Here is a 27,769-nt window from a genome sequence, read left to right on the forward strand (position 1 = left end):
TACGCCAAGCCCGAAACTGGCTTAACGAGACAGGATGAGCATCGACGGAAGCACCATCGCAGCCATCCTGACGGGCATTCTCGCCCTGGTAGGCGCCGTCACGACAGCATGGATGTCAGGATTGAACCAGCAACGTGTCGAGTCGCGAAAGAACCAAAAAGCACTTGCCCGATCATCAGCGCCTCTTCTCATCGCGTCTTGGGACTTGGCCAACTGGTTATACGACATTCTGGAAGACACGGCCTACAGCTCACGACGTTGCGCAGCGTACGGTAACGGCTGGCCCAGCCAATTTACATCCTACCTGTTTGGCCAATACTTTGCTGGCGTTCACATCATCCGGGAGACGACACAGTTCTTTGCTCATATGCAAGGTGGTCGAACGGAGCAACTGAAGAAGTTATTGTGGAAGATTCAGGATGAATTCGTCTCGATGCACTATGAAGGACGGGAAAACCTCATGCTGCGTTGGGCTGAGAGGGATATCCTCGAGGTGCAGGAGTCCATGACCGTGGTGGATGGCGACGGAAGTCTCCGGACGATGCGTTGGGTCGAGTTTCAGAAAGACTACGCGGGGGGAAAGGGGTTGGAGAAGGTCTTCAAACGCTATGAGAACGAGTTCCAAAGCATCATCTACCGCCGATTCAAGTACCTGTACTCGATCAACGAAGGATGGAAACGGCAGGGTAACCCCCAAGACAGACGCGAGGAAGAGGAAAAGGAGATTGAAGAAGAGCGGGCAGATGATCCAACGAATATTGTTGTTGTGATACCGGATCATCGGGCACGGCGTCTTCAGCACCTCCTCAGCGATCTTGTGGGGCTGCTGGATGAAGAGTCGGGTATGAGGTTCAATCGCCCCGTGCGGAGATGCGGGATGGTAGTCAACAAAAAAGCACTGGCTTATGGAAGCGCGGATGTATTTGAGAAAGATTCTGAACGGACTGACCACTATCGCATACCCTGCGACTGTCAGGACCTTGATTCTGGCTGCAACAAGACACTGAAGGATTTTAAACATCGTCAACTGAAGGATACCAGCGGGAAGGGCTTTGGGAGGAGGGAAACCTCTTACTGGGAGCCTCGGAATCAGCCTCCGGTATCAGATGTATCTGCCTTCCGGATGAGGGTTACAGGCCCCGGAGATAAGTGCTAGAATAAGACGAGGTTGATTTCATGGTCGTGCGAGGAACTGGAGAATATCAAGTTTGTATTAGAGGAACTTACATGTCTGCTAGTCTCTGCCTTTCTCCATGTACTGCCCCTCTACCAAACCACTGTGGTTGTCAATCGATATTGTCTTGGGCACAAATCTCAAGCCCCCAGCGCCGCACCCAAGAAAACAACCATAACCGCTGCATACGCCGCCGTAGCGGAGAAAATCTCCAGCGGCTTTCTCGAGTGATACGACACAAAGATAGAAAATATAAACACCGCAAATCCAGAGATAACAAGCATGTGATTGTCCGCCGCACACACATCGTCTCCCGCCTTTGCCTTTTCGTTGTCGAGAACCAGAACCATGACTATCATTGGCCATATTATCAGTCCACCTCCCATGAACCCTGGCAACAGCTTCTTCAGAAACCTGGAGATTTTGCGGAGACCAGGGGATGTCGGCTCGGAGGTATTTTCGGTCCAGACTCCTAGTGTTCGGCTGTCTTGATGGATTAGGGTGATGCCGGTGACATTTGTTGGTGGTTGGTTCTCGAGCTGGGTGTGGAGTAGGCGTTTGAGGACTTTGAGGTCGTCTGGCATGCTGCTGTGGAGTTGGAGATTGTCTGCTACTGGTGATTTGGTTTCGATGGGTTGATGGATGTACTCCAGGTCGCGGACCGCTGTAACTATTTCTAGGCGTTACCAGCCGTACTCGTGGAGTTATGGGAATGCTTACTATAATCATGGAGAATACTGCCCCCGTAGCTCGAGTTTGGATTTCCCCAATGTGTCGAGTCTTCGGTAGACACGGAGTATCGGAACATCAATGCCTGTTCAGCTAGATTTACTTGAAGTTGACGAACTTTGAGTGTGTAAAGTCGTTGTAGCTGCAGTGACGCCCCGGCCTTTCGTGTTAACAAGGTGGACAGGTCTGTTCGGGCTGCGAAAAGGTTGGCTTTGCAATGCTGGATGACATCGTCAAGGTGGTGCTCTGGCGAAGAACTCGTCGTTGTGTCAACCCCCTTTTTGTCTGATGAGTGGCATTTAGCGCCGGGTGCGATGGACCCGAACTCGATATCCGCTGGATGAGGTGATAGTGGTGTGTCAAAATTCATGAGGGGCATGTTTTAGACGCAACGAACCACTTCCTTTGAGCCACACGGGGGATTGGATAAAGGCGAGGTTAGACAACAGTGAGATCTTTAGCTGCATACTTATATGGGCGTGCTGGATTCATAGGCTAGGTAGTAAAAGGTTTTTGGGTCGTGTAACGCAACTTAACATTTCGACGCACGTGTTGGCTGCTGTTTTTAGACTGGCTCGGTGAGACGAAGCATCGTTGTGATGGAAGCCGGAACTCCCGGAACAATATATTCCTCGCGTTGCGTACATTTATAAGATCTCCTGGCTCTCATATCCAATAGCAATAATCAGATCAATGCCGACTTGAGTCAGGGGGTAGACTGCGGCACGGAGCGCCAGACAACACCCCCAATGTCCGCCGTCCACACAAATCCCGTGTCTTCAGTCACGCAGACCTCCATATCCCGAAATGTCTCGCAGGTGAAGTCACTCTTGATAGTTGTCGTTGTCAAACCGCTGAAGTTCACGCTATCGTTTTTGTCAACAATCTTCCCGTGAAACAGACCTAAAGAGAACATGGAAGGGAAAACTCACGGCTGATCCCCATCCAACTCCCTACACTGCCAATCCGCCTTGAGCTTCAGCTCCTTCGTCTCCGGATTAAATTGCACCAAGCAGGCATACGGCCAGAGCGGCTGATCGTTCGCCCCGTCGGCTCCGATGACGCACTCGAACCAACCCCCTTCCCTTCCAGCCGCTCTGCTAACTGTGACTGGAATGGGATACTGAAACCCCGAGTATGTCGCCAGGATGATCTCAAAGTTGATTGCCTCCCACTCTTCCTTCTCTGGTGTGTAGACAATCTCGAAGGCCGAGAACTGCCATTTTGGGGCGAGGATCGAGGTGATGGTGCAGGTATTGTCCCGCGGGATTGGTTCAGTCAGAGAATAGGGTGGGAGAGTAGTGGCGCTGTCCACTTTTCCTGCGAGGACGAGAGTGGGATTGCGGTCGCAGACTGTCTCGTTGATCGCAGAGCCGGCCGAGAGGGGTGTTGTGGTGCAAGTGAGCGGGAGGATTGTGCTCGCGGAAGCTGTGAATTGGAGTCTTTGGACATCTTCGTCAGTGCTGGGCAAATGGATAAGAAGGGATGCTGAACTGACGGCTTTGATGGATTCTCGTCATCACAAAACCAAGTTTGTCTGACTGTGAACTTGAAATCAGAAGGGTCGAAGCTGGCCGTGGTGCTGATTGCATATCTACTCCCTCTGAGATTCCCGAACTCGGACCCGGCGCAGATCAGGCTCGTTTCCCCAGCTGGACCTACAAGGGAACCATGCACGCAACCACCCTCGTACCCATTGGCCGTGTTTGTAAACAAAAGATTGAAGGTGCGGGAAGGCGACTCGACGTTGCCATCCGCTGGCCGATCCGTATAGTAAATATGGGTAATATTCCATTCTGGCTTCTCTGACGCTGCTTGACAACCTTTTTGGTCATGACCTTGCGGGCCTGCCGCCCTGTCTGGGGTGATGAACACTGGTGCGTGGAGCGTCCCTTGAATCAACAGTGGGGGGAATGTAGAGCTGACTTCTGGTTCCGGTACATCGTAAAGAGAGATACGAGCCCGGCCTGATGCTGTAAATTGGACTCTACATGCATTTGAGTCAGTGAAAGCCTGAACACCAAAGTAGGTACTGGGAGCTTACGGAGTGCCTCGATCGTTACAGCTCCAGGTTTGGTTCACAGAGACCTGGGCCACAGTTCCCTCAACCAAGGCCTTGATCTCAACTGTGCCATTCCCAGGGGCTGACTGTCCAGAAACAGAGCAGAGATTGTACCCTTTCCTATCGATGCCGCATGTTGCTTGGGCGGTATAGTTCGTTGCCCGGTTTAGAATACCAAATGCCACCTTCCGCTCGTCGTCGACCAGATCCTTGAAGTCGGTGATGAACCAGCTGGGGATGTTGAAGGAGTTAGTGGTACACCCGCCTCCGACAGCGGGCGGGCCTTGGGCTGTTACGAGCACTGCGGCTGACAGAATCTTGAGAAGGAAAAGAGCCCACATTTTGACTGCAGCACTGGTCAAACAATGCCATAGAGTGTACAATTGGAAGGTTGGACTGCTTGGTTATAACTCAAAGGTTGACGTCTGTTATAGAAACTGTGTTGAGCACCGGCCTTGCATTCTACGAGGGGAAACATGTGAGGGGCGTTCCCTTCATCAAATAGCCATATTAAGCTCGATTGGAGACATATTGACTGACAACCTGTAAGATCTTCAGCTGACATGCCGGGTTATGTTCCGGGAGAAATGGATCGGCAGATCTCATCTGTCCTGCTTTTTTTTTCCCGTGCCAGTCCCCAACATCTGGTTACACCCCTGAATATTTGGTCCGTATTCTTGTCCGTGGTCTGTAACATGCCATAGCCAAGACGGCTCGAGATATGGTGCAGCGGTTGCAACCAAGGGCGATATTAGCACTGTATTCTATCCATACTGGTATTGTGAAAGGGCTTCTAGAAGGATTTGGGAAACAACATGTCACAGAACGTGCAAGTCGACTGCTATCTAAGACATGTTCTGATTTTGAACAGCGGCAGACCCTAACCCCTGAACCCCTGAGTGATGGTGGATCGACACTACCATTGCGTCCGTAAAAGGCTTAGTCTATTTAGTTGCTGTGCCCCTGCTGCAGTACCGTACCTGCAACCACAACTGGTTTCTGCGGCTGAGCAACGCGCTTCAGGCACTCAGCACCACTCTCACCGCTCACCGCTTGCCAAGCATCACCATCAGGTTCAGTCGAGAAATGTATTACAGACTTTCTCGTAACCAAATAACATCTCCCCTCCAGTCTAACGATGTATGTCAACAAGATCGAGGCACAACCCCCACCTCCACCTCGACATTACAATCCACCACCCCCAACTCGGCGCCCAACCAACCCTTATGACGTCGATGAAACAAGATCCAATCATGTCAAGTTTCCGGGAGAGTATTATTCCTATGGCTATGGAGCACCGCCCCGGCCTTCGACTGAATATGCTGGACATGGACCCCGTGGACGTAGTCCGACTCCGCCTCCTCTCTCGACCTATTCTCGCCCAGCCGCCGGCCGTACCAACTACACGCGACCATCAACTCGTAGGACACACCACACAGTGACAAATACACGGTATACTTCACCTGTTCGCGAGCGTGATAGACGCGACCTCTCGCCAGCCTCGCCAACATATTCCCCGGCGTATTCACCTACTTCACCTGTCCTGGCACCAGTTCACCCTAGACGTTCATCCATTGAGTATATCCGCGTCCCTGAATACCCGGTGGAACAACGAAAAACCGAGTTCATTGTTGAGAAGAGGAGAGATGCCGCTTCAAGTGCCGAGGAGGCTGAGTGGGACTACAAGAGGGTGCCCAGGCGAAAAAGGACTCGGGATGAGAGGGATGATGGGAACCTGGATGAGGAAGACTTGGTTCTTATGGGGATGTGGGAGACTGATGCTGGATTTGAGTCCGGGCCGACGAGGAATCCGGTTGCTAGAGGTCCTTACTCCTTCGTGCCACCAAGTGCTTCCAAAGATCCCCTGGGAGATGTGGGCAAATTGTCAGACGACGACTCTCTGGATACAACAGAGCAGGATATTGAAGCCGCTGAACGTTTAACTGGGACTGCGTATCAAGTGCTCGAGTCGGGCTACACAGGTGACGGAATGATAGGTGGACAGCATGGTGCGCAGTTGGTGATAACTCCAGGGGAACGTGTACAGCACCAGCCTGTCTTTCGGTGGATTCACTTTAGCCATAAGTCCATGGACTTTGACAACTTTGCAGTGCGTCACACCATTCATATCTTTCTTCTTCTTTCGCTGGCTAATGTTGGCTTGTTGCCATTCCACTTAGACCCAGACAACACGCTTGCTTGGCCTGACCAAAAGCGAACGGCAAGGTGTCGCCGATCTAATCGCACGGGTCAAGCGTCAAGGCATCAAGCAAATACAAACCTCGAACGGCTCCTACGTGCGACATATGGAGCCAAAGTTCCTCCAAATGCCTGTTCCTTTTGACCCCAGTCTCAAGGAGCAGAGCTTTGCCAACCGGACCGTCACATGGATCTGCCTGCCGTACTTTTCTCTAGAGAAGTATTCCGGCCTTCTCGCCGCCGAAAACGCCAGCAGCTTTCCCGTTCAAACGCTGCTCCAGGCTCAGTTTTCGAGAGCCACTAAGGACCGTGATATGCAACAGGCTGCGCGTCAGCTCAAAGGAGCGCCTGCTGAGCTATGCTTCCATATAGCACAACTCTGGTGTATCGTGGTAGACAATTGTAGGTCATATACTTTGTCACGCAGCAGTTAAGAATCTGATTAACAGGTTTTATCTAGCTCTTCTCCTGACATGTGGTCGGATGCCGTTTGACGCCCTCTGCGGCAACAACATACACAGGGTCACAAAGACAGCCCAGGAGATATCAACGCTGAAGCCCGCCGCCAGAGTCTTCATTCGTTATCAGAACAATATTGTCTGGGCACTACCGATTGAAGAGTGTGGAAGCTGGTTTGTACGTCATTGGTACCCCATGAGACAAACATGACTGAGCCCCTGAATGCTAATTGCAATACATCTACTGCAGTCCTTTATGGCACACTTCCTCGAGTTTTGGCCTCGCACTCTCAATTTCTTCTATTACAAAAGACCCGTCAAACCTGATGAGTGGCCGTGGATCACCAAGCTGGCTTCCCGTTCTCGTGCTGGAATCTTGCTCGAAATGCAGATTGGGTATGTTGCACCCTCTTGGACACAGGTTGTAGGAAGGCCACTAACAGTACGAAGACACAAGCCGGCGCTGCCATCTCCTATGGGCCTCTCGTCTCTCAAACGGGAGGAGCGTGATGACGAAGTACAATTTTCGGCCTCGAAGCAGCCTGATGACTCGAGTCAGAGAAAGACAGTTCGGATCACCATTCCACGGGAGGGCAAGGAAACTGCAGAGTCAAAGTCGAACTCTGCCTTTGCCGTTTTCACCTGTCTGGACGGTGTATCAAACTCAGGTATAGGCGGGATCAACTATGACGTCTTCGAGGACTACTTTGTACAGGTCGACCAGTACTTGCTCAACAAAACCGCACGCCAGGATCAAAAAGCCTACAGCGAGTTGCGGCAGTCGAAACGCCGCGATGTGTACAAGCTTCTTGAGGAGGAAGGAGGGAAAGGGAAAGAAGAATCACCGCCCTCGGAACGTGAGAAAAAGATATACGAGAGTCGAGTGAGCTTCTTTAACAAGGCCGACATCGTCTTCAAATTTTTTTTTCCGTCCGAGTTGGAGGTTCCGACTGTTGATAGGTTCTGGGGTATTGTTTTGAGTCTAATAGAGGTATGTACCAAATCTCCAACGGACACGAAAAGCAGCATGCTGGGCTAACACATCTAGCACCCAACGTTGGAGCCTGAGGATCCTGTTGAACCTCGCTCCAAAGAGATAAGCAAAGCAAAACGGTCCTTGCAAATGGAGAAGCTTGCCCGCCAGCGAAACGAAGTCACCAAGACTCTCGACCGACAAATCGCTGCCCTCTCCTCCTTCAACGCCACATTCAGCGCCGCCTCCCCAAAAGACCTCGAACAAGTCCACACCCCGTGGCTCCTCGTCGACGCCTGGATCCACATCCTCCTCGGCCTCGCTATCTCCCCCAAAAACACCACCCGCTCCGAATTCCTCCTCGACTCCGGCCTCTCCTCCCTCCGCCAAGGAACCGACACCATGATCCAATCAGTCGCCAGCTCGTTCGAACGAACCCTTTTCGATAGATCAGTCATCCTCCCAACGGACCTCTTCTCCCTCATAAGCATGCAGCTCCTCAAAGACATCACCCCCGCCCTTCCCGACATCAGCGAGACCTACTCCTCCTACCTCGACACCATCGAATCCGACATCACCACCAAACCCTCCACCCGCACCCACGAGTACAAACTGGGGAGGCTCAAACAAGAAGTGTCCATCATCCAATGGACCGTCGCGTGGCAGAGGTCAATCTTTGACGCAATGTCGCAGAGTTCAACGCGGAACTGGAGGATGCAACCACGCCCCCCCCATGCGAGTCACAGGGGGATGTACACCTACACGCAACTCCCCTCCCCAGACATAACCGTCAGTACCCACGGATACAGACAACTACTCATCGATGAGATAATCAACTTTACCGACCGCCGCGACAAGGAGTTTAGTGAACTGCGGAGTCATGCTTCGCATTTGGAGGAGTTTAATAGGAATAAGCTGGATACCACCCGTGACAGGCAGGAGAGGGCGATTTACGCGTTTACGATTGTGACGATTGTTTTTCTGCCGTTGAGCTCGATTGCGAGCATTTTTGGGATGAATTCGGCTGACGTGAGGGATATGGAGCTTGGGCAGTGGGCTTATTGGGTTACTGCGGTGCCGGTGACGGTCGGGGTTGTTTTGGTGGGGTTGTGGTGGACGGGGGAGATGGGGGGGTTTGTTAGGACGGGGATGGAGTGGGTGAGGGGTTGGGGGGAGGGGGTGAGGTGGAGGGAGAGGGAAGAGGATATGGTGCCTATGATGGGGGGGTATGATGGTGGTGGTGAGAGGGTTGGGTGGAGGGAGAAGGGGGCGTATGTGGTTGGGGGGGTGAGGAAGAGGAGGTGAGAGGTTTGTTTCGGGGTATCTAATCAGATGTCGTAAGAAGTAGGGTTTTACCCAGCCGAAGACTATGTATGGTAATAAGTTTTCATTATCTCTCTGGCCAGTCACCAGATTTGCTCCAATGTGTGGACTGTCATGCATGGCTTGTAAGGTGGTTTCCACCGTCGTCGTCTGTTTTCCTACAGCTCACGGGATGAAGATCGGCATGAACATCGTGGCAACCTAGCCTTCAGAGACGGTCAATTATACGTTGTATTTCGACTAGGCTCTGCTGCCCAATGTGTCTTGCATGATGGCTGCAACATAACTACCCGCTGAGGTTGGTAATAGGGGCTAAGCCGGGAATAATTAGGACCGTACCTTAGGCAGAGAGAGCTTTGACTGGACCAACGGAGCTGCCGCCTGAAAGCTACGAGAATGGTTTAGTGAGCATTGCTCCTTGAACCCAACATATGCGGCGGCTGCCTGCACATCAATTGATCTTCATGATTGATAAAGAACCGACTTTTCCTCTGATTCTCCAGCTCATCTCAGCACCACCTCCATACTGTTCAACATGGGGATCGATTCCATTCCAACAGAGGTCCTGGACCTCATTTTTGACTGCCTTGAAAAGGAAAAGCCTGACAAAATGAATCGATACCGTCATCTTGGAGCAGCGGTGAGGCCAGAAAGCCTCCGAAACGCCCGTCTAGTCTGTCGCCAATGGAACGCTCTTGCAACAAAGCATCTCTTCCGAACCATCGCTCTCATGCACAACGGAAACGACAAGGCATTCGACACGTGGAAGCAAATTGTCAACAGTCCGGCCGTACAGCAAGCTGCCCGTGAAGCCGAGATTTACAGTGTCCGCCCGCCACCACGCAGCTATTACCGCCAACTAGAGCGCGATTATGAAACATGGTGTTCGTGGGACTCGGGAGACTGGCCCGAGTTCGTGACAGCGATTCAAGGCCTCGGAAGCTTGCCCAACCTCCGGGCTGTCAACATTCGCTTCACAGAAGGGTGTGAAGGCGTCGAGAAAAGCGGCTACCGTGAAGAAATCGTGGAAACCTTTTCTACCCGGATGCACACAATTGAGAACGTGTTCAAAGCGATCCAACGGCGGAAATCCCGTGCCAACCAAGTCATCACCCCCATCACATCTCTCACCATCGAGAACCTGCAAAATATGCCGTTCACCGAGTTTTTGGAAACCGGCCTCTTCCGCTCGGTCATCGAGGACATCACAGAGCTGCGTCTTTTGGTCGCTCAGGAGGATCACGACGACGGCCCCGACTACGACCTGTACTATGACGAGCGTTTCACCTTTGAGCCCTGGCTTCAGGAGGAGTTCCTCCCCTGTTTCGCCAGCCGGCTCACATCGCTCAACATAACTTTCGGCGAGTGCTGGGGGGTTGCCCCCGGGTATTTTGATGGAAAGGGTCTGCATTTCCCCAATCTCAAAACGCTGATATTGGGGGAGTATGTCATTGGCCACCACGACCAGTTCGACTGGGTTCCAGCCCAAACTACGCTCGAAACACTTTGCCTGAACCGATGTATGATTGTCTCGTACTTGGAATACGCCAGCGACGACATCGAGAAGTGGAACGACCTTACCACCCATGACTGGAAGTTTGTCGCGGATCGGGGAAGAGGTTGGACCCTTCGCCAGTTTGACGGTGCTTGGGAAGTGGTTTTTGATGCCATACGGATAAGACTCCCCAATCTTGTTCAATTTCGTATGGAGCATGCAAAGTTGAATGATGTCGCCGGCCGAGGTTTACGCTCGGTAGATGATATGGACTGCTGCCTCTCGGCAAAGAGATATGTCCGTTTCTCATCTGGTACGATCTCACCCTGGCAAGAATCAGACAGCGATGGCCACATGGATATCGAGTTGGGGGGTGAGGACGAGGCGGAGTGTTCCGTAGTTAACCGGGCAATGGAGACGCAGGAGGGAGACATGAGGGCATTCAAGGAGCTCCTTCAAGCAGTTGAAGAAAGGGCGAGGAGGCGGTTGTGAGCCAATGTCGTTCACTGAAAGTACCAGTAAGCAGCACAATGTACGGACAAGCATGCGCTGCCCTACTACCTACATGCTACGTACCTGCTACCTACCTGCTCGATGATAACATCATCAACTTCTGAGCATACCGGTCCATTCAGGCAATGAAATGAAACACGCAAAGGCGTTGGGTTAGCCTCGTGGTTATCGTTGGTCTGAGCCTGATGTTATGGGATGATATCCGGTTTAGGGTTATTTGGGCGATTGACATAGGAGACTTGCGCTTGACGTGGGAGGCGGGAGGCTAAGAGAGACACGAGGAGATACGAGGAAGTTCGGACGGTTCTAGTGGACATTTCGCATGCTTTGTAGGGGAGGTCCGGAGGTTTGAGAGGTGTAAGAAGGCGTCGTGGGCCGTGTTTTTCATTTTCCTTTCTTTTCTTCTTTATCCGACAAGTCAATCTTTTACCCTGTGACCCACGCCTGTACCCAGTCGTGGGCCCTTAATACCTGGTGAAAACCTACACAATTGCTGTAACATATTCGGTCATACTACAGATTTCCAGGCTCTTGCATTAATCCTGGGCATATGAAGGTATTGAGCTTCAGCTCTGTCAATGCTGTCTTTGTCTTGACCTGGGGGCTTACAAACCGTTGAATACAGTATAGGATCCAAAAAGGTATTAATTCTGGTATTACACGAGGGAAAGTCCCTAGCTAGCCCGATAAAGCCGAACCTCGTAGCTTAGGTCCCACTGCCAAGGTGATAATTTGCCTAATAGCGGGTCCGTTTGACCAATTTGACACAAACCCAGGGTTAGCAGTGAAATGCACGTTCCAGGTCATTCCGAAAGACACCTCCAACCCTGAGACAAATCATCCAATCGGACTTATTCGACCAGTTGATCGACATGGAACCCGTCCAACGTCGCATACCTTGTTCACAGCAACATATCATCTTGGAATTAGCCCCCCAACTCGCAACAAAATGGCAGCCATAGCCCGGATCACGGCTTTTGCAAAAACCACTCGACTTGCGCCTTGTCCTCCACGAACCATGGCAACATCAACCACAAGTACCAAACCCGACTGGTCCCCGGAGAAATATCTCCGCTTCGAAGCTCCCCGTGGCAGGCCCATCAACGACTTGATCTCATTCCTCTCCCGCTCCGGCCTATCACAACCGCAGAGGATCATCGACTTGGGCTCCGGGCCGGGAAACTCGACCATTGCCCTCAAGAAGCAATGGCCTGGCGCACAAATCACCGGCGTTGAGCTCTCCCCCGCCATGGTCACCGCTGCCAGCGAGAAGAATGGCGGCGAAGGCATCGACTACCAAGCCGGCGATGTGAAGGACTTCATCGCGCCCCCAGACACCGACCTCATCTTTAGCAATGCAGTGTTCCACTGGCTGCGTAGCAGTGAAAGAATCGCAACGATTGTGCAACACCTCAAGCGACTAAAGCCAGGGGGTTTGTTGGCGTTCCAGGTGCCGGATAACTTTGCTGAGCCATCTCATCGTTTGATGAGAGACACGGCATACCACTCTCCGGGACCGTGGGCAAAGTACTTTATGGGTCAAGACCAAAAGCCGGAGCTTGACCCGATCGAGTCGGTGGGGACATGGTACAACTCACTGAAACCTCATTGCGAAAGCGTCGAGATCTGGCACACGACATATCACCATATCCTTGAGGGACATGAGGCGATTGTCAAGTGGTTTGAGACCACGGGGCTGAAGCCGTACCTGGATTTGTTGGAGCAGGATGAGGCAGCAAAGAAGGCGTTTTTGGAGCAGTATGTAAGAGGACTGAAGAGAGAGTATCAGACATTGGCGGACGGAAGGGTGGTGCTTCACTTTCCCAGGTTGTTTGTAGTAGGCTTCCGAGGTAAGGCATGAGTCTTCCGCCGTGCGACTTTGGTGATGCCATGACGTTTGCAGTGGAAGTGAGAAATTGAGGACGGATTCTGATGCGGGGTATCAGTCAGACCAGTGGGGTTTGGTCAACACTAGCCACACATTGTATCTTAAAGGCGGGGGGTATTTAACTACTACTGTGTTGCGCATAGGGAAACCAGAAGATGAGGCTTGTGCTACTTAATTGACTCTTGAAGAACATAGATGCAATTGGGAATTATCTGTGACCTGATGTACCACCTTGTCCCATCGGAAAGGAGGTCTCATCCATCGGCATCGAGCCACAATTGAGGACATCTTCTGGGGACAGTGGGAAATCCGTCCTCAGTGGGGCACCGTCTCATCCAGTGGCTCTGATTGGCCACTTATAGGTTAACCGAAATCAGCCCTGTGAGGGCGCCGGATGCCTGAGGCGCAGTTGCCGCACCAGACAGCCGGATTGGCAGGGATGCAGCTGCGCGGGCTGTCTTTTTGCGCGCTGCGCCTGAGGACGCTCTTAAACCCATCGTGACCCTGACTGCCGCCTCCTTTCGTCCTCTCTTTTTCTCCTTACCCATTTTCTTACTTTCGCTTCGATACCATACCCGTCAACCAAAAATTATCACCAAAAATCCTGAAAGGTCACTTTCAACGCCCATTGCGCGCGTCTACGCGCCTTTGTTTCAACACCCTTGTCAGCGTCATGACTGCCTAGATACTGCTTACCTAGCCGTCGAAGAATCCAAATTGTGAGCTCAGATCTCGGACACTACTACCTAGCTGCCTGCATGTGCAACCCGTGAAGTTTGTTTCTAACACTCCAGATTTAGCATCCCCCCTGTGTTCATTGGGAACGTCGCCATGGATTTTCGACCTTGGAACCCTGCGCCCGACGATCCACAGCCCACCACCCTCACCATGGCTTCCTTCCCCCGCAATCGACATCGAGGTCTCTCGGTAGGAGCTGGACGGAATCTTGAACGTCGGTCTGAGATTTGTCTCAGCTCCCTCGGGAACAAAGATACCGCGTGTTCAGGGTTCAAGCCAGTGCTTCAAAGAAGCGCTTACCTGGACGGTCCACTTTCCAAAGGTCGAGGTCTCGAGTTCGAACGCCAACCTCTTTGGTTTTCTGGATTGCCGCGAACACACCCGACGTGGTGGTCAACCCCCGCCCAGATATGCGCTCCCATAATGGTGGGTCGTCACGACCCAACACTACACCTACCTCTCTCAAGCACAGAGAGCACTCAATCCTGGGCATCCCGGACTCCGGTTCAACGCACCACCCACGACTTCTGCTATATCAAAATGAAACCACGGCATGAGGTTGTGATTCGGCAGACTCGTCAAGAATATCATTTTTGGGGTCTCGGAGGAGACAATTCTTCCCTTCGACCACTGGTTGAAGATCCATTTTGCGGTTCTCCACATCAGCGTTTGGATGGAGGCAACGAGTTGGACAAGGCGACCTCAACAGGATCAGTCCTGTTCGGGCAGACGATAGCACTCACCAACATCTAAGGATGTGGCAACTAGAGGCCGAGAAGGCTTCGCGACCTAGAACTACGTCGTTAAACTGGTTCCCGCCCGCTATCGCCAACCTAAACCTGCTGTCTTGACAAAAGATTTTTGCTCGCCGCCACCAATCAACAACGCTCATCAATCGCAACTGCAACCAACCGAAACCAAACAATTTCAACCCTACCAAATAGCATCTCCAGCTCACGGCACATCAACCGTGAGTTGGGTCTTCACGATGTCCACCAACGCTTACTCCCCTCAACCCCACTCCCCCTGCGTCCCATCTGAGGAACAGGGGGAGTGGGTGTGGGTTCCGAAGACGGCCATGCCTTCTCCTCAGGCTGGTCAGCTCGACTACCAATTCACCACCACACCACTCTTCACACCCGCCTTCGGCGACTCCTCCGTTTCACCCAGCACACTCTCCGCCGACCCGTGGGACTCGTTGATGATGACAGGTCAAGTGGATAACACATTGTTTACTTCGCCCTCGTCCTCCATGATTAACGAGTTTGGTACCCCTTTCACAGGCAGCCCTGCTGACGCCCTTCTCGAAGACTTTGGCCATGTGGGCCGGTCGGATCTCTTTCCCGAAGCTGTTCCGCCCCTTCAGGGCTTCCTTACGGACGATCTCCTCACCCCCTTTATGGACGCTACGCTCTTCCCTGCTGCCGATATCAACTTGAACCTGAACACCTTCGTGCCTGATGTTACAACGCCTTTTTCTCACTTCGGCGTCGCCCTCAGCCCCACGTCGTCTGTTCACGAGAGCTCTCCGACATTCAGCTACAGCCCTCCCATTTTCGACTCACCCTTTCCGGCTACCACTGGGGCTTCTTCCGATATCACCTCTCCCTCTACTCCTCACATCCACTCGTGCTCCGAGTCCAACTGCTCCAAGACCTTTGACAAAGTGTCTGATCTCAAGAGACACGAACGTAAACACCGCCAGCCATTCCGATGCGAGCTCTGTGGCAAGGGACACCTTGACAAGCGCGCGCTTGGTCGGCACTTGTGGGCGAAACACCCCGAGTACGCTCAGCAACACAACACCAGGTCGGAGCGGATAAGGTGCACCGAGTGCGACTACGAGGGGAGGGCAGATAATGTCGCCCGACACTCGAAGCGACATGCCAAGAAGCGGTAGGGGGTTGAAGTGGTGTGTGAGCGCATGTGTGTGTGTGTCATGATACCCGTGAAGTCTTCTCCTTTTGTGTTTTCTTACCTCTTTTTGTTTCAGCGTGCATATGTTCTTTTGGCGTTTTTTGGAATTTGGAGAGAAGGATAGGGCCCGTGGTGAGTTAGGGTTCCTCTGGGTGGCTTAGATGATTGCGGTGGATAGGGACTTGGGTCAGTCTTTCTTGAAGCCAGTAGCGATGTCGCTTTACTTGCACAATAAAATCAGTAAAAATTTACGTATGGTGCCTTTTCTGTGATGTATGCTATGACACCGTTGGATACATCAACAGACCTCATAGGCATCTTACCTCGACGCTTGAAGATCCTTCCGGCGGATAAGATGTACTCGTGTCCACTGCTTGGAAGGCGTTTGACCTTGATTCTGCGCAGCAACTCACAATGGAATTGTACGACGCCAGGTTAGAAACAAAGCACCTCGGTTTTGACATGCCGTCGAAAAAAGGCACCGAATTGTACCATGGTTATTCATTGCGCCGCATCCCGCGCGGAAACTTGTCAGCCATATGATTCGTCCGCATTTGGTGTAACGGGTTGGCTAGAACCCCGGAGTCCGAAGATCCTCAACATTACAAGTGCTGAAAGAGCCCTGGTTTGTTTCCACCACCATGGCCTCATCCTTCAGCTCAGAAAGTTAAACTGAACGTATATGTCAACTAGGGTACCTTACAGTCAGAGTTTCATCTCGCAGAGCACCTGTTACGCCTTCTTCAAGATGGTCTCCTACACCGAGATCCTCTCCTCCAACGCCCTCATCACCACCTCCACCACCCCCCTCCGCGTCGCTGTTTTCGTCGGGGGCACCTCCGGCATAGGCAAGCTCACCATCCGCGCCCTGGTCGCAACAGGCACCCCCATCAAAATCTACCTCCTCGGCCGAAAACCCTCCCAATCGCGCACCCTCCCCTTCATCAAAGAACTGCACACCCTCAACCCCAAAGCAGAAATCATCTTCACCGAAGCGGAAGTCTCCCTCCTTGTCGACGTAAAAAGAGTGTGCAGCCACATTTCATCCCTCGAATCCAAAATCGACTTGTTGTTCCTCTCCGCCGGCTTCGCACCCTGGGGGGGACAGCGGAAAGAAACTGCCGAAGGGCATGAGGTGGCGCAGGCGTTGGAGTATTACTCCCGCATGCTCTTCATTCTCCACCTTCTCCCTTTGTTGGACAGTGGAAGGGTGGTTAGTGTTTTGGGTGGGGGGATGGAGACAACCTACTTTCTCGATATGGAAGACTGGGAGTTGAAAAAGGAGGGGAATTTCACTATTTGGAGGGCGAGGCCGCAGTATATTGGGATGAACACCATTATGCTGGATAGGTTAGCCAAGGAGAACCCCAACGTGACCTTTATACATTCACTGCCTGGGGCGGTGGATACAGGGAATGTAAGACGGGGTTGGGATGGAAAGTCAATTCTAGGATGGGCTTTTATCCGGTTTATCGAGGGGGTGAACTGGCTGGTGGCCTTTTCTGACGAGGAGTCTGGACAGAGACATTTGTTTCAGAGCACCAGCGCTGCTTTTGGGGGGCGCGGTGTGCCGTGGAGTGGTGAGGCGGGTAGAGCTACGGCGGGAGGGTTGTTTCTTGTTAGCAACAAGTGCGATTGTACGCCTAATACGAAGGTGGTGGATCAGCTTCGTGACAAGGGGCAGGAGAAGTTGTGGGGGCACACGATGGAAATTCTCGGGCCATATTTGTAACTATTCTAATGTTGGCAAAAAGCGGGTGAATGGACTGAGTGAGAGAAGGGCAAAATGGCGAAAATAATATTGTGGTTTGACTCTCCCGCCGGGAATTGAACCCGGGTCTCGAGCGTTGTTGGAATGACAAGCTCACATACTGACCACTATACTACGGAAGATTTACAGATGTTGACACCTGTCGTAGCTTGCTGTTGGTGGAGAAGCTGGGACCTAAGAAGGACAGTGGAAATTGCAGCTGAGACCCCCCCCCCCCTTTTGACTCGGTATCTTAGCGCAAAACTTTTGGACCAGGCGTCAAAGATTTCCTACCACTCTTGATTCCTGTTGGTTATTGTGTCCCTCTGTTTTACCTGAATGAAGACCTTTTGCTCTGCTTATCGTGAAAGTGAACTTGAAGTCTGCGCCAAGCAAATAACATCCTGATACAGAACCAAGTAACATCGTGCTGTGCTGAAGAAGTGGTCTGATGGTGACGAGGTAACTTCGCTCGCTGTAGAAACGCCCACCTTTCCTTTCCAGGAAAAAGATTACCACTAGATAGGAAGACTGCAGGATCTGGTGTTGCTCGAGCATGGGGCGGGACAGACCTTCTTTTTGAACATCCACGGATTTAGAACTGATCATCGCAAGGAACGTAAGCTAGTCGGTTTTTGCAGCTAGAGCTGAAGATTACTGCCAACGTCAAGTTGGGGCCAAGCCAATCACATCCTCCCGGCAACTCAGACGAGCTGGCTCAAGGTAACACCAGATACACCAAAAAGAACCAAGCCCTGGAGAAACAGGATTCTGTGGCCGAAATATGCAGAAATGCAACTGTTCTGCTCCTCTCAGCCCCACATGTCACAGCTGTCAGTTGTTGTCAAATGAATCGAAGAACGGTTATACCCGCTGATCAGGGCCTAATATGGCGATCATTTTGTGGGACCTGACCATTGCGTCGTATCGTCAACCTCAAAAGAAAGCCATTCTTGGTTGAAGCCGCCAGCTCAGGTCAGTTCGTAGCCTGCACGGGACTTTGGGTAGCGGTAGGACACAACAGCCAACTGCCGTCGTATGGTTGAGGTAAGTTCGGAGAAAAGGCTGACAATGCGGTGGGTTCATGGCAGACTAACCAAGGCTTCATACCCTAAACCAGGTTCTAGTATCGCCCTGCATGTAAGCCAGCAGTTTTCATGCTCGCTACCGACTTTTCTCACCAATCCACGCCGTTATTGTCTCACTATTGACTGCGTGTTCCATTCTCCTTATCCAAACTCTCGCCAGGGGGGCATCTGCCCGTTTTGGGGGCTCGAATGCAAGATGACGGTGATCTTGCCGGAATACAGGACGGAGAAAAATCCGTTTGGGGATAGCACTGGACGTCACGTCATTGTTGACTTTTTCTAGACGATAACAAGAGGGTCAACTAGAACACAACAAGGATAAAAGGGCCAGTGAAGCCAAAAGCATTTAGGATCTTAATACCAGTTGGCCCATCGAGTCTTCTTCAAGGCAGAACTCAAGATGCAGTCCCTCGTGGCTTCCCTCGTGGCCGTTGCCTCTTTGATCTCGGTGGTGAAGGGAGATACTTGTTCCGAGCTTCGAGCAAACACCAACATCGAAGTCTCGGCACCCATCTCGCCGACATATATTGCCGAGCAAACCGAGTACTGGTCCGCATCCTGCAGCGCCCTCAAGCCGTCCTGCATCATCTTCCCCAAGTCTGCAGCCGAAGTATCCACCATCATCTCGGTTCTCAACACCAACGACGAGCACTTTGCCGTGAAATCCGGTGGCCACTCCCCAAACAACTACTACGCTTCTGTTGACGGCGGTCCCTTGATCTCGACCCAGAACCTCGATCATGCCAACCTCGATCCTGCAACCGGCATCCTCGACTTTGGTCCCGGCAACCGTCTCGACGGCCTGGCCCAGAAGCTCCAAGGCACTGGCTGGACCTTTGTAGGCGGCCGCATCGGCAACACGGGCACAGGCGGTCTCATGCTCGGCGGAGGTCTTTCATACATGTCCGCCCAACACGGCTGGTCTGCGTCCTCCGTCCTCGAATACGAACTTGTCCTCCCCAACGGCACCATCACCTACCCCTCTGCAACCAACCACCCCTCCCTATTCAAAGCCCTCAAAGGCGGCGGCAACAACTTCGGCATCGTCACCAACTACAAAACCCAAGCCTACCCACAAGGCAACGTCTGGGGCGGTAACCTCCTCTTCCTCCGCACCCCAGCCACAGACAAGAAGATCCTCCAAGCTGTCCGCGACTTCACCGAATACAACACCGACGACCGCGCCGCCGTCATCGTCACGGCCGAGCGCGCACAAGTCAATCTCGTCGACTCCTGGATCCTCTTCCTCTTCTACGACGGCCCTACCCCACCTGCAGGAACCTTCACCAACTTCACCTCCATCGGCCCCATAGCCAACACCGCCCGAACCCGCACCTACGCCGACCTAATGACTTTCTCCAACTGGGTCGTGCTGAAAGGATTCCAAGTCCAAATCGGGACAGAAACAATCCCCTTGCCGTCCACGACTCACTCTGTCGAAGTGTTGGAGGGAATCCACGCCCACTGGAGAAACATCTCCCTCACCACGCTCGCCGTTCCCGGGATTGTGGCTAGCATAGCCTACCAACCGTTCCCTAAACGCATTGCTGCCGCGGCGAGGGAAAAGTCCCCTGATTTGATCGATGCTGATCCTGATGCGGATAAGCTGATTATTGAGATGAATTATGCTTTTCTCAACCCGTTGGATTACCCCCTTATGGATGGCAAAATGCAGGAGACATATACCGGGATCCGGGAAAGGGTCTTGAGCTGGCAGGCGGAGGGGAAATTACCTGATAATGTTGACTTGCCGGTGTTTATGAACTATGGGTTCTACAGACAGGATTATTTCGGGAGGTTGAAGCCGGAGAATAGGGCGTTGGCGAGGGAGGTGGCGGAGGAGGTTGATCCGGAGGGGTTGTTTAGGAATCGGACTGGGGGGTGGAAGCCATAAGCGGTGAGATGTAAAGTCGATGTAGCGTATGTGTTTGGTAGCAGTTAATTATATTCCCCTGTCATCGTCATAACACAACTCCCTCCACCTCCTATTCCCTACGTCGCTTGCCCTGTTCGAGATCAAGACAAAACTGCCAAACCGCCACCTGGTACTGATTGAGTCCCATATCGTACGCCTTGACAGCGTACACCACTGACGCAACCCCAAGCGCGATGCTCGCCAGCGTGTATATCCCGACCGCGGTGGCTATCCAGAATGTGGCAAACTGCAATAGATTCTCTCCTGCCCTGTTCAGTCGTAGCTGCTGGATTCTCTCTGGTGAGCCCTTTGAGACATGTTTGGATTCAGATAGGTAGTACTGGAAGTTAATTCTTTGTGCAGCTCTTGATTGTTCGGGGGCGTGGGTAGTGGCGCAGGATACTCACAACTTGGTAGGCATGGTCATTGCTGCTCATGAGAGCGAGCCATATATCCACATCGTGACTCGTGAGAAGCTCTTTGCCGATATCAAGGCAGCTCTGCCCGCAGGTTTCGACGCCACTCTTCCCTCCAGGGGAGAGCCGTCCATATCATCAAACTCAGACCACCAAACCAAAGTCCCCTCCACAGCACGAACGAGCAGCTGAGATCATGAAGGTAATCACAATTACCGAGAGGCAAAGACTTTGGCAGAAACCAGCCTTGACGTTCCACATGACACTAGGAGCGAGGCATAAGAACTTGGAACAGCTTGGACTGGCCATTTACAAGGCTCACCAAATTCCGCAAGACTTTTTTCTCTGGTGACGAAGAACAGGTTAAAGACATGGTTAGATTTGTAAGTTTACCCATACACATGGCCCATTTGGAACAAAGGCTGACAAGCGGAAGCGGCTTGAACTTGGTACGCAGTATGCCATCACACCAGGTGGCACGATCCTCCTCAAGGACCAACTCTCTATCACGGAACAAGATCTTGCCAATGGAATTGCCTTGATTGAGCATATTCTATGCCGCATCCCACTGTCCGAACGCCCCAACGTTTACCCCAGCGGTACTGAATGCCATTCTCAATTACTGGACTGGGCCAAAGCTATGACATCGACTCAAACTGTTCGAACGTCAACTCGTCCAAAGACACCAACTAGTAGTATCACATCGCCACGAGGAGTCTCCAAGCGTCCAAGAAACCCCGGTGATGATTTCGAGGTGTCAAAGGCGAAGTGCCGACAGGAAAAGCAAGCGGCACATGATGACTGCCTCAAGTCGATGAAAACATGGAAACCGGGTGCTCGCAAGGGTATCCGATTTATTATCATTCGTAGCTTCGCATTTCCTTTAGTACCTAGGGCTTTTAAATTTAGTTTAGATACTAAGCTTTGTGTCACGGTTCTGGAAGACAATGGGGCCACGAGGAACCAATCAGGACTGGACCGCGCGATCGAGCGGGGCTCACGGTCCAGGGAGGCAAACGGACCAATAAGATGGGGACCGGGGACCGCGGTGGAGCTCACGGTCCACGGTCCAGTATCGGCCAATCAGGAGCGGACCGAGGACCGTCTGTAAGTCAACGGTCCACGGTCCACTTGTCTATATATACGGAGGAACTGGCTGGTGTAGATAGACAGTTCCGCAGTATGCAATTCACGCTTGTATTCACGGTATCTTGTGTTTACATTGAGACATCTTGTTGTGCACTGTTTAGCTGCACCGAACCAGGATTATTCAGAAGTGCCTTCAACCAGTATCCCTTTCAGAGGTTCTGGATAGGGGTTCGTCACACGGTTGGTTCGAGAAAGCATTTGAGTCCGGAATCCAGGAATCTGTTTTCTTCAACCTGGCATCCATTTTCTGCTCCCCAGCAAAGGGCGTAAAATGGCGTCCCTCACCCTTCCCTTCGATCCCGGCATGTCGAGCACCATCGCCAGAGCCGGTCGCCCTCGACACTCAACACCAGACACTCGCAACCTCAGACACCCAAACCAAAACACTCAACGCCATCGCCATGCCAGGACGTTGCCAGCCACAGCCGCGTGACCGCAATGCCGATTTCGTCCGGCGGTTCACCGCGAAACAGCGAGCAGCCCACGACGACCAGGTTGCAAAACAGGCAAAAGCCCTCACGGCCGACCAACATGCCGCTTTCCGCAAGCAGCTCGAGATGGTTCACTTCCTTCCACCTGCCTATGCCGACGCGACCAAGATAAACATTGTCGGCATCCTGCGAAAATGGAAGAGGTAAATGGTTACATGCATCGTATTCTATCGACATTCATGCTAACGAACATACAGCTACTGTACCTTCAACCGCTTCCAAGACTGGCGAGATGCCGTCAAGGTCGCAACCCGAGCGACAGCAGTCAGTTTCCTCGAATATCTTTGTCAGACATACCGGATCGCGACGTGGGGGACGTCGTGGCAATATTTCCGCCAGTACAAGCAGCTATACACTATCGTCACAGGCCGCTATATGGACACGAACGACACCAAAGAAATCAAGAAGGTACGTCCTCCAGCCTCCACCCACCAATGTAATAGCTAACGCGCCTCGCAAGTGGCATGACGCCATCCTGGTTGCCAGGTATAAAATACGAGCGCCAAACATGCTCGGCAAGGACGTTGCGAACGTGGACACTTTGCTTGTCTTACTGACCTTCAATATCCAGTACGATACTGGCATCTTGCCCTGGGAGGGGCATCGCATCCAACTGCCAGGGTGCTACCTCGGCCTCGCCTTGACAGGAGCACGGCCGGCCGAGTGTGTGGACGGGGAGACGAAGACCGGCAAAGACGAGTACACGAAGGAGATCTTGTCCCAGATCGCCGCCACGAGCATCCCTTGCGACGTAGACGAGGCGCCCGACAAGGATTCCAGGCTGTTGGAAAGCATGATCTTGCAAGAGTTGGAGGGTCATGGCCGGCAAAAGGCGCTCTGTTACGAGGACATTTTACTGATGATCGTGTGCCATCCGGAAACCGGCGAGGACATCCTTGCCATGTACGTCAAACTTGCGCACCATAAGGGGATGGACAACAAGCCAAGGCCGTAAGTGACTGCCTTGTTGTTTGATATCTTAGATCTAACTATGTTTCCTCTAGGACAATCTTCTACTACTCCTACTAGGAGGTTGATCTTTTGTTTCATCACCATCATCGTCAGCCTTGCAGTACACGATCGTGCGTTTGCCGTATCGAAGTTTACCAGCGTGAGAGAGATCTTCTAGGCAAAGAACCGGGGGCCGGTCAAGTGTACCGCCTTACGCTGGAAAGAGAAATGGCTCAAGCGGCCCGTTTTCCTCCAGTATGACGAGCCCATTGTTGAGGGAGAATCCGACGAGGGAGAACCCGACGAGCGAGAGTATCGGCCTCTTCCGTACCACAGGCTACTCTACGACATGGAGCGGCAGTCGCTCGACGCCGGAGAGGAGAAGAAGATCGAACCAAAGGCCTGGCGTAGGGAAGCGGCCAACGCAGCGGACGGTACGTCCTCTCCATCTCCAGGATAGCCTTGTTCTAACAGCGTGTAGGCAAGGCCTCGGATGCCGTTCGCGATCAGATTATGCGCCACGACCCGAAGTGGGTTACGTTCAACAGCGCATACATCAACGAGAAGGTCGGGTTCCATCTCCAGAATATAGTCTTGGACGAGCCGACCGAGGAGAGCCGACCGAGGACAGCCTTCTCGCGATGCTTTCATATATCGGCCTTATGCGCGACCCCCGCGCGAGCAAAGACATGGTTCCCGACGAGGTGTGGGAGCTGCTGCCGCCCGATCCGGTGATCGAAGCGCTAAGGGTGGAGAGGGCACGGCTCAAAGGCGGCCGGTACCGGATCAAGGGCTCGGAACACGAGGGCAGGATCCGAGAGCTAACCAAGCGAATCGCGACCAAGGAGCAGAAGCTAAAGACGGCCGTCCAGCGAGATTACCGGAAGAATTACTTTTACAACCGCCCGACCTGGGACATGGAGGCCGACGGGGAAGAGGAGGAGGAGTACGTCGAACCGGCCGTCGACCTGCAGATCCCCGAGCGCGCTCAGCTCGCCGAGATCCTCTGCGACCAGCCAGACAACTTGAGCTCCGCAGAGCTTCTCGAACTCCGCATCCAGGCTGCCAAGCTGATGGTCATTCTGTGCGGCAAACGGGAGCCGGCGAGGCCGGACCGCATCCGACGGAGGGCGCGTGCGGAGGTGCAGGCCGATCAACGACGAGGCCGGCTGACGACCTCAACCACCAACAGGAGACGCTATTCAAGGACAAAACGCTGAAAGGGCATGAAGGTCTCAGCAAAGCGAAAAGCTCGCTACTGGTCCAGAATCGAACCGGAGCCATAGGGCTCCGGGACTTCCTGTTCAAACAAGGAGTTCCAGAGGTACCAACACCTCAATGCGAGTGTGGGGGAAGGCGGGCTGGGTGCTGCTCGTCCAAGGTTCCTGCATGCCAATTATGGCCGAGGAAGAGCAGCAACGGAGGGCGTTGGCTGAACACTGCTACGTGTTAATATCCCAATGGCTCGCGAAGGCTCCTAGAGGCGGCGAGATTCGGTGTCGTTGAGGGAATGCTACCCAGTCGCCGAGGCCACAGATGAGCTGGCTTGGGGGCCGCCGTAGGCAAACTTTCACCTCCCACCGACGCAGGAACGCACATTGTCAGGCCATCATCCCTGGCCAATTTTCGGCTGGCGTTTGTCAACAAACGGACATGGATGCTCTACTGTCTTTTAAGCCTGTTTTCTTGCTATTTCCACATTGAGTTCTTAGGGATTTATCCTCAAATGTCACCGCTGGAAGTGTTTTGGTGCTTCTAGACGCTATATATAAGACACTTCTCAACTTGGAACCGTGTAGGAAGAGGCAAGTGTAGAAACTTCTCAAGTTGCTGCCTAGTAGGCTGGCAAGGCAGCCTGGATCGTTGGGTGCGGATGCGCCATGGTGCTGCCGCTGGCCGACAGACTTCACCTGACGGCTTGGTCAGAAAGATAACGTTGGACTTGTCCTATTAGCGTTAAAAATAGCCGGGATACTGCAGTAACAAACGGATATAAGACACACCGGTACTGCAAAACACATTCCATGGGTCAGAAGATTAAGACTCGATGTCTCGAATCGAGGAGAATGCGGTCGATGCGTCCTAACCGGCTTCTATAATAACGAGCTTGACTGTTACAATGCCCTCTAACTAGAGAACTCTACCACGTCCGTCTTCGTGCTTCATTCTATCGAGAAACTTGCCTACACTTAGCGACAATCCTAGGGATCATTCCCCACACGTACGTTAGCCGTACCTGCCCATCAGAATGGCAACCTGTCACTAACGTTTATCTCTTAGAGCCAAGAAACATGTCGACTTCTGCCTCTGTTCAGAATCTGAACAACGAGCGAAACCTGCTGATACCCTCGGAAAACATGAGTACCGACACCCTAGATTCCGGCAATCTCATCGACACCGCTACGGCCATGTCCGCTCTCGTGGATATCCTTGACGGCCAGCCTACTACGCCGCCCTCCCTCTACATCGACCTCGAGGGAGTCAACCTTTCCAGACATGGCACTATATCCATTCTTCAGATCTACGTTCTGCCCCGTCGCCAGGCATACCTCGCCGACATCCACATCCTCGGTGAAAAAGCGTTCTGCGCCCCCAGTTCGGCCACAGGTCGTACCTTCAAGGACATCCTAGAGTCAGAGACCATCCCCAAGGTCTTCTTCGACGTCCGAAACGACTCAGATGCGTTGTTCACCCACTTCCAGATCCGTCTCGCCGGCGTCCAGGACCTGCAACTGATGGAGCTCGCCACGCGCACGTTCCCGCGGAGGTTCGTCTGCGGGCTGGCCCGGTGCATCGAGCGCGATGTCTCTCTGAGCGCAACGGAGAAGAGTTCCTGGCTGGCCACCAAGGAGCGAGGCACCAGGCTTTTTGCGCCCGAGCGTGGGGGAAGTTACCAGGTTTTCAATGAGCGGCCTCTCCATGTGGAAATCCGGCTCTACTGCGTTCAAGATGTCCATCTCCTCCCTAGGTTGTGGGCGCACTATGACGGTAAGCTCACAGGAGTTTGGGAAGGGAGAGTGCGTGAGGCTTCGCGGGATAGAGTGGCACTGTCTCAGACGCCTGGCTTCAACGGCAAAGGACAGCATATGGCACTGGCACCAGCTGGTTGGTCTTGGCTGTAATCTGGTTGGTTCTAAAAGCTGTGGGCATTCCGGCAATCTTCTGTAGCACTGTCGCTGTCAGGCACTACCGGGGGTCCAGGGGCTTGACCCCGGTGTTGTCCTGCAAGCAGGGAGCCGTCTTCCCACCCTCGACCCAGCCCCGTCGGGTTCTGTCGGCCGGAGGGAGCATCTTGGGACCAATTAGAAGCAGGCTCTGCATGGCTCGAGGAGACTGTGAGAGCCTTAGAGAGCCATGGACTAGTCCTCAAGGAACGAGGTGCCAAGACCAACATTCCCAAGAATATTTTTGGCCGGTCGCGCTCAACTTTGTTGACGTGTCACGTGACATCCACTTGAAAGGCAAAAATAAGTCAGCAGCTTGGAGCGGGGCAAAAGATCGATAAAGACCCAACCCCTCTTCGCATCAGACGTCACCGTCGCTGGCAGCCGCAAGGTGAATCGCTTTCTGTTCATTATTAATCTCGTACCGAGGCCCCGATAGCGCCGGAGTCTGTAAAGGAAGTATATGACTCCAACTGGATGAGCCCGTTGCAAGAACCGCGCGACGATCGAGTAGAAGTTCTCCAACAACAATGCCAGGAGCTTGGAATGGACTGCTCGGTGTTTATTCTGTCTCACAATGACCTTGAGCCTACTAACGTCATCGTCGGTGGGGACCGGATTGTCGTTATCGACTGGGAGATGGCCGGGTACGCTCCCCTGGAATGGGTGCGGACGAAGTTCGCCGTCTGTGGAGTCTTGAATGTGGAGCGTGTCACCAGACCTAGCGTAGTGCGTGACAACGAGCCCCCAGTGCGGATTGAGTACAACGACGAGTACAGGGTGCGGGTTGAGCAGAGGCTTGGAGAGATGGGATTCGCAGAGGTCACCGCGGCATATCAAACGTTGCCTGACGCCCGCGAGGTGGAGTGGAAGAAAAACCGGCCCTGGCTTCAGTAAACGGCTCGCGGGAATGATGTACGTAGAGGGAGACACGGTCACGGAGTAGCGGAGTGGGCTCGGCGGCGGAGCGAGGCGTGCTCACCCGGGGTCGTCACAGCAACAACGAGGATGACACTGCCAGTGTGATGTTTTGTGTTACGATCAATTAAACCTTATGCTATCCACCCACCAACCTCACGGCTCTTCCGGGCCTTATCCTTTCCTCCTCTTCGGCTCACTCCTCTTCGGCTCACTGAATGAGGTACTTGGCCAGTCGCTCCTGGGCACGCCTGCCCTCGTCGTACTCTCCAAACACCTCCTTGATCTTCTCCTCAAAGCCTTTGTACGACTTGAAGCATTTTTTGGTGACATCCTTTCTCTCGTCGTGCTTATTGTCGAAGTAGTCTCCCAAGATCGGCTCGAACCAGGTGAGTGCTTTGTCCTTGAGCCTGGACGCAGCGTACACAACCTTGGATTCCTCGTCTGGGAAGCAGGAA

At 52.9% G+C, this 27,769-nt stretch overlaps 10 protein-coding genes and 1 non-coding gene across 11 annotated transcripts; 10 read left to right on the forward strand and 1 right to left on the reverse strand.

Annotated features, from left to right (window-relative positions):
• Window positions 1-34: 34 nt before the first annotated feature.
• QC762_402020 (uncharacterized protein) lies at window positions 35-1,156 on the forward strand (the record flags this gene model as incomplete). The annotated part of the gene is made up of 1 exon (XM_062889654.1): window positions 35-1,156. The coding sequence occupies one exon, from the start codon at window positions 35-37 to the stop codon at window positions 1,154-1,156; it is 1,122 nt and encodes a 373-aa protein (XP_062743221.1).
• Window positions 1,157-2,497: 1,341 nt separating this feature from the next.
• On the reverse strand, window positions 2,498-4,416 carry QC762_402010 (uncharacterized protein). The gene is made up of 4 exons (XM_062889653.1): window positions 3,948-4,416; window positions 3,402-3,890; window positions 2,836-3,345; window positions 2,498-2,769 (listed from the first exon to the last, which is right to left on the reverse strand). Exons 1-4 carry the CDS (start codon window positions 4,304-4,306, stop codon window positions 2,610-2,612), a joined length of 1,518 nt encoding a protein of 505 aa, XP_062743222.1. The 5' UTR covers window positions 4,307-4,416; the 3' UTR covers window positions 2,498-2,609.
• Window positions 4,417-4,957: 541 nt separating this feature from the next.
• Window positions 4,958-8,900, forward strand: QC762_401990 (uncharacterized protein; the record flags this gene model as incomplete). Its single annotated transcript, XM_062889652.1, has 6 exons — window positions 4,958-6,075; window positions 6,152-6,570; window positions 6,614-6,800; window positions 6,873-7,018; window positions 7,073-7,613; window positions 7,671-8,900. Exons 1-6 carry the CDS (start codon window positions 5,104-5,106, stop codon window positions 8,898-8,900), a joined length of 3,495 nt encoding a protein of 1,164 aa, XP_062743223.1. The 5' UTR covers window positions 4,958-5,103.
• A 553-nt stretch (window positions 8,901-9,453) lies between these two features.
• On the forward strand, window positions 9,454-11,332 carry QC762_401980 (uncharacterized protein; the record flags this gene model as incomplete). Its single annotated transcript, XM_062889651.1, has 2 exons — window positions 9,454-10,901; window positions 11,049-11,332. 2 exons carry the CDS (start codon window positions 9,454-9,456, stop codon window positions 11,053-11,055), a joined length of 1,455 nt encoding a protein of 484 aa, XP_062743224.1. The 3' UTR covers window positions 11,056-11,332.
• Window positions 11,333-11,875: 543 nt separating this feature from the next.
• QC762_401970 (uncharacterized protein) lies at window positions 11,876-12,787 on the forward strand (the record flags this gene model as incomplete). The annotated part of the gene is made up of 1 exon (XM_062889650.1): window positions 11,876-12,787. The coding sequence occupies one exon, from the start codon at window positions 11,876-11,878 to the stop codon at window positions 12,785-12,787; it is 912 nt and encodes a 303-aa protein (XP_062743225.1).
• A 466-nt stretch (window positions 12,788-13,253) lies between these two features.
• On the forward strand, window positions 13,254-14,305 carry QC762_0063650 (uncharacterized protein; the record flags this gene model as incomplete). Its single annotated transcript, XM_062883647.1, has 2 exons — window positions 13,254-13,312; window positions 13,615-14,305. The coding sequence occupies 2 exons, from the start codon at window positions 13,254-13,256 to the stop codon at window positions 14,303-14,305; spliced, it is 750 nt and encodes a 249-aa protein (XP_062743226.1).
• Window positions 14,306-14,540: 235 nt separating this feature from the next.
• Window positions 14,541-15,600, forward strand: QC762_0063660 (uncharacterized protein; the record flags this gene model as incomplete). Its single annotated transcript, XM_062883648.1, is given in 2 exon segments — window positions 14,541-14,820; window positions 14,836-15,600. 2 exon segments carry the CDS (start codon window positions 14,541-14,543, stop codon window positions 15,450-15,452), a joined length of 897 nt encoding a protein of 298 aa, XP_062743227.1. The 3' UTR covers window positions 15,453-15,600.
• A 617-nt stretch (window positions 15,601-16,217) lies between these two features.
• On the forward strand, window positions 16,218-17,201 carry QC762_401950 (uncharacterized protein; the record flags this gene model as incomplete). The annotated part of the gene is made up of 1 exon (XM_062889649.1): window positions 16,218-17,201. One exon carries the CDS (start codon window positions 16,218-16,220, stop codon window positions 17,199-17,201), a length of 984 nt encoding a protein of 327 aa, XP_062743228.1.
• Window positions 17,202-17,281: 80 nt separating this feature from the next.
• On the forward strand, window positions 17,282-17,362 carry QC762_0063680. Its single transcript has one exon. It is a non-coding gene; the product is annotated as a tRNA-Asp (tRNA).
• Window positions 17,363-18,707: 1,345 nt separating this feature from the next.
• On the forward strand, window positions 18,708-20,201 carry QC762_401940 (uncharacterized protein; the record flags this gene model as incomplete). Its single annotated transcript, XM_062889648.1, has 1 exon — window positions 18,708-20,201. One exon carries the CDS (start codon window positions 18,708-18,710, stop codon window positions 20,199-20,201), a length of 1,494 nt encoding a protein of 497 aa, XP_062743229.1.
• Window positions 20,202-25,276: 5,075 nt separating this feature from the next.
• Window positions 25,277-26,408, forward strand: QC762_0063700 (uncharacterized protein; the record flags this gene model as incomplete). Its single annotated transcript, XM_062883649.1, has 2 exons — window positions 25,277-25,300; window positions 25,512-26,408. 2 exons carry the CDS (start codon window positions 25,277-25,279, stop codon window positions 26,349-26,351), a joined length of 864 nt encoding a protein of 287 aa, XP_062743230.1. The 3' UTR covers window positions 26,352-26,408.
• Between the last annotated feature and the right edge of the window lie 1,361 nt (window positions 26,409-27,769).

The sequence above is a fragment of the Podospora pseudocomata genome, chromosome 4 (genome assembly GCF_035222375.1).
Source record: "Podospora pseudocomata strain CBS 415.72m chromosome 4, whole genome shotgun sequence".
Taxonomy (NCBI): Eukaryota; Fungi; Ascomycota; class Sordariomycetes; order Sordariales; family Podosporaceae; genus Podospora; species Podospora pseudocomata.